Here is a 5,371-nt window from a genome sequence, read left to right on the forward strand (position 1 = left end):
TATGCAGTACAACTCAAGTTCACTTCCCATGGCTTGAATCAATGAACAGTGTTGGGCTAGTTACTCAGTGTAATATATTACTCATTACTAGTTACTCCTTTCAAATGTAATATTGTTACTTTACTTATTACTTTCTGGCAACAGTAATTAGTTACACTACTAGTTACATTGCTTTTTCTTCACGCCCCACAGAAGTTGTAACCGTGTATCTTGTTACTAACAACATATTTCTGCCTCATCATTTGACCAAAATCCACATTGGATCGCAGTCAGAAGTTATTACAAACACTCAATAGTGATTGATAGTGACATTCAAGTAGAAGTGTTGTATTAATCTCATTAATTGTCATCTGTAGCTTGAAGCTAATTGTAATTTCTCCATTACCCATATACGATTATATTTCATAATGTATTTGATCAAATCACATAAGTTTGTAAGAAACTGTTTAATTTTCATTTTTCAATTTTTATAGTAATATAATGTACCACATGCTGATCAGAGGGATGTGGGTGGGATCTAATGCCAGAGTAAAGTACAGCCACAACTTACACAACGGTGTTCAGATCAATACAAAATCAAGATACAAAAAGATACAAAATCAATATAATGCAATATTTCTATCTGCTGAATGTAAGCTTTTCCATATTCCAAGCTTGCCTACTGCACTGGGGACAGCACATGTATCTACGAGTCGTGAAAATTATGAAAATAAATCTAGGAATTATTTGATTGTTGGATTTTAAATCAGCGGGGTTGAGGCATCAAAAGTAACTAAGCTGTTTTATGGATGGTAACTGTAATATTATTAGTGAAATCTTATAAGTAATTAGTTACACTACTATTTACTCCAAAAAGTAATATTATTACAGTAACTAAATTACTCGTAACTAGTTACTGCCCAACATTGACAATGAATGAGCGATATTTCATGTGGTTCTATTTTTAGTTTGTTATTCGCTTGATTATCTTGACTTCAAACATGAACTTACTTCTGTGGCAGCTTCACGTAATCTAATCGTGCATTATTAATGTAACCAAAATGTTACCAAAAATACCTGACAATATGTTATAAATACAACTATTCAACAGAACGGTAAACTTAGAGATCAGAGCAGTCATAAATTAACCAAGATTTGTCATTTTAGTTCTCTAATATGAAAATATGTAATGAGTCGGTTACGTTTTATTGCAGTTAAACTGCTTGAAATGTTTTGGTCTGGTTTGATTATTGATAAACTATTTATGTTTGTCATTACGTAATGAATATGATGATAAAACATCTAGCATATCACAGAACACTAATCGACTGATATGCTTTTTATTGATCCCACCATGCATTCTGTTTCAAATGCAACCAGAATCATTTTAATGAGTTAAAAATCTTTTTGAGTTGTGTATAAATTTTTAATTTTTATAAATGATGCATTGTACAGCAGTTGTACTAACAGCAATCACATGAATAGATTTACAGGGGAGTTTAAAAAAACACATGCATTATACACTTTTAAAATACATTCAAATGGAAAAACAAAGCACATTAATTATGTTCAGTCCACACTAATTTCCTTTATATGAAATAGTTGTAGTCAAAGATGTTTAGTTCTGATTCTTCTTGTGTGCTTATGCAAATCTGCAGTGTCCTGTTTCACTGTTTTCACAGAAGTGATCCCTTAGTGTTTGGGCCAAGCACAGCATTTACAGCTGTCATCAAACACAGTGCCTGGACCGCAGTAATCTATGTAAGTGTGGCCTCCTGCACAGTTATAATATTTGTTGGGGTCTTCAGGATGAGGATAGAGTCCATCTGGCTTTCCATTACAGAATCCTGGTCCTGGAGCATGGGTGGTGGTGGTGGTAGTAGTGGTGGTTTTTGTGGTTGTTTGTCCAGGTTTGAGGGTGGTGGTTGGAGGCAGAGGAGGCAATTCTGATAAAAAAATAAATGCATGTTAGCTTTAGCTAGGGAGCTTTTTAGCTTATAATATTTAACGCTAGTATCGAAACCCAATTTGATGGGTGTTAGTTTGTCTGTGAAATTTGGTGGCACTGTCACTTACTGGTTCTAAAAATAATAAAAAAAATGCTTATAACTTTCCAAATATTCAGCCTGGTCTATAAAGATTTATTGACTCACAGTACAGTGTTGCCAGTTTTACCAAAGTCAGCCATAACAGGCCTACTTGTCTGCCATTTTTAATTTTACCACAAACTACCTGAGCAGATTAAAGTGAACAACGCCACCTAGTAATTAGCAAAGATTTACCGATATCCAGAAGATTGCGCAGATGGCCCATGAGAGGATGGTTCCCCTGATTACAGAACTGTCCAGCAAAGTCATCCAGATCAAGCGCCCAGACGAAGGCTCCACCAAAATTCTTGTCTTTCAGATAACGGACCTATAAATCGAAATCAAAATAGTTAGTTGCTAGTCAGTTGCTGGCAAATACTGACATTCCAACCAAATTCCAGTAAATCAATAGTCAAATCTCAAAAGTACCTTAGTTTCGAAGCTCTCCTTGGTGTCAAATCCAACCCATTCATTGTTCTTTGTGGCATAGGGCACCTTCTGATCCTCAATCCACTGGATTGTTGTTCCCTCCAGGAATCCACAGACCTATACAGATATTGACAGTATTGTTTTATATATTCCATTCATTTCACTTTACATTTTGGACAAAATGACTCCAAAGCTCCCACCTCATAGTAAGACCAGAATCCAGCCTCGCGAGTGTAGGTTCCAGCTGAAGCAGGTCCACTAGCTGGGGCTCCAACACTAGTATCTGCAGATGTCAGACGGAAAGTACGACCATATGTTGCAAAACCCAATCTGAGTTTCTCCACAGGGGTGCCGTTGTCCCTCCAATAGCGCATAGCGTAGTCCTGAATGGGGAGGAGAGCTCTCATTTTAAAAAGGATTCCTTCGGTAAGTTTGAAAACCTCATGATAAATTATAGTTACAGTATATAAATTCTCACTGTATTAAAGTAGATCAGGTCTCCCTCATCCTTTGAACCTTGGTACAGGGGGCTGTTGTGTCCTGTGAATCTTTCCCAAGTTCCATGGAAATCATAAGTCATCACATTGATGAAGTCCAGGTATCTGAAAAAAAAAATGGTTACTCAAATCAAATGGGGTTTTGGTGGCTTATTTTCACCTCATTGCTCTGCCAGTTTGTAACTGTCATGATTCAGTGTTGTCATACTTACTTGGCAACCTCTGCAATCTCGTATCCATCATCAATTGTCCCTTTGCCAGCTGATACAGCAGCAGTCAGCATCAATCTGGCTCTGCCAGTAGTTTTGCCCTCAGCCTCATAGGCCTCAATAATTTCCTACAAAGAAAAACATTGATAAATAAATGAATAAACATTGAACTGATGAATAACGACACTACTGTTTTCAGTTGAGCTACCTATCGCTGAACTGAATCAACACCTAACTGACTGGAGCTGAATAATGTGTAAATTATTGTTTAAAGCACTATATAAATCAAGAATACTTGACTCAACATGCAAAGAGATTAAGTAAGAAAAGTTCTCCACTTGCTTAAGAAGACACTGTATTACAATCAGACCCACCTTGCACAGCAGTGTGAATCTTTGTTTGTCTTCAGGTGGACTTCCTCTTGATCCCGGATATTCCCAGTCCAGGTCCATACCATCAAATCCATAAGTTCTCAGGAATTTGATGGAGGACTGAATGAATTTCTGACGGTTTGCAGCAGTGGAAACCATGATGGAGAACCTGGGATGGATTTTATGAACAGTCTTGGATGTTTTTGCATTTCATTTGACAACATAAAACTAAACTTCATCTTCTTTTTTTTTCGGAATACGTACTGTGTTGAACCAAAGTTCCATCCACCGACAGCCAGGAGAGTTTTAAGATGGGGATTTCTGTGAGGATAATGGAGATATTTTAGGATTTTGTGATAGTATTCATTTTGTAAATTACCTCACACTCTCACAAAAAAAAAATCATACATGATTTGAGAAACTGAGCATCTGAAGTGTTAAACGTTATAGTAACTATACATACCTGTTCTTGAGTTCATTGAAGGCCTTGTATAGAGTCTCATCATTCCATTCATAGGTGATAAGCTCGTTGGCATGGTTGATCATTGCAAAAGCATAGAAAAGGTGTGTACAAAGGAATGGGTCAACATTTGCAGGAGTATACTTTCCAATTCCAGGTCTGTACTGGGACCAGTTGGTGAAGTAGCAGCCCATTTCCATGGAGAAGGCTGGATATGGACACACAAAGAAGCTCTTAGACAAGACATTTCAAGATCTTTTGAGCATATCAGTTAATGATAATTAATTACAATGAATTTGATATGATGTTGCAGTAGATACTCAATGACTCACCAACATGGCAGAGCACCAAGCCCAAACCTAGAATATGCAATGATATCATGTAAATAGCAAAAATAAAAGAATGAATAAAACACACTATTATTTCACTTATTATTTCAACACATTACCTGCAATGAGCGTAAGCTTCCCCATATTTATTTCTAATTTCTCTGTAAGAATAAAAGAGGAGTTTTACTAATTACATATAAACTAATAGCAGGAATAAATGTTTTAAGATGTATTACGGTCGGACATACCTAGGGTACCTCAAGCAAGAAAAATGTACAGAGGAACTTCAGGACCGCTTGGTTTTTATAGCAACTGGGTGTTGCCATATGGGATTATTTATTAGGCTGGTGTTAGATATGGTATCTCTCATAAACTATGGACTAAATTGACAATAGCGTGCAAGTAAAAATACCTTTGGCCTTTTCAATACAATTTGCATGAAGCTAAAATCATAGATAAGATGAAAAATTAGGCCTGCTGCAATAAAATCTGTGCAACGTGCCAATATGTTTGTTATACTGATATGAAATTAGCAGGGGATGTATTAACTTCTACTCATTAAAAAATATTCAGCTGACATCAGTTATGCATTTACATTTGAAAAAAGTAATTATAAAAGAATTATCATGCGATGTGTGCCAGAGGAAATGACAATGTGCTATAAATATAAATGAAAATAACTGCTCCTCCGAGACTTTTAGTAAAAGTATAAAGAGATCTGTATTTGTATGTTAGTCCTACTGTGAAGGTATCACTAAACATAATTATTTCTCTTAATAGTAATCCTAGTCCTATCTCTATTAATAGTTATCCTAAATGATCAAAAATGTTACTTAAGCTGTGATATCTAATAGCTGAATTTGGTATCTGAATAAAAGGTTTACATGCATTTTTCAGCAAACCAAACTTTTATAGGGTCAATATTATTTAAAGAGGCTTATGTAAGTAATTTATCTTCATAAAGATCATTTTCTTATATAACGTTCTTGTGCTATCAGAACCACATAATA

The 5,371-nt window shown here is 35.7% G+C and overlaps 1 protein-coding gene across 1 annotated transcript; it reads right to left on the reverse strand.

The window, feature by feature from the left end:
- Positions 1-1,671: 1,671 nt before the first annotated feature.
- Positions 1,672-4,505, reverse strand: LOC306854668 (acidic mammalian chitinase-like; the record flags this gene model as incomplete). Its single annotated transcript, XM_079392864.1, has 11 exons — positions 1,672-1,925; positions 2,262-2,394; positions 2,496-2,612; positions 2,696-2,878; positions 2,974-3,097; positions 3,205-3,329; positions 3,576-3,741; positions 3,837-3,893; positions 4,036-4,240; positions 4,365-4,391; positions 4,481-4,505. 11 exons carry the CDS (start codon positions 4,503-4,505, stop codon positions 1,672-1,674), a joined length of 1,416 nt encoding a protein of 471 aa, XP_079248990.1.
- Positions 4,506-5,371: the final 866 nt, after the last annotated feature.

The sequence above is a fragment of the Barbus barbus genome (assembly GCF_936440315.1).
Source record: "Barbus barbus genome assembly, chromosome: 35".
In the NCBI taxonomy this organism is placed as follows: Eukaryota; Metazoa; Chordata; class Actinopteri; order Cypriniformes; family Cyprinidae; genus Barbus; species Barbus barbus.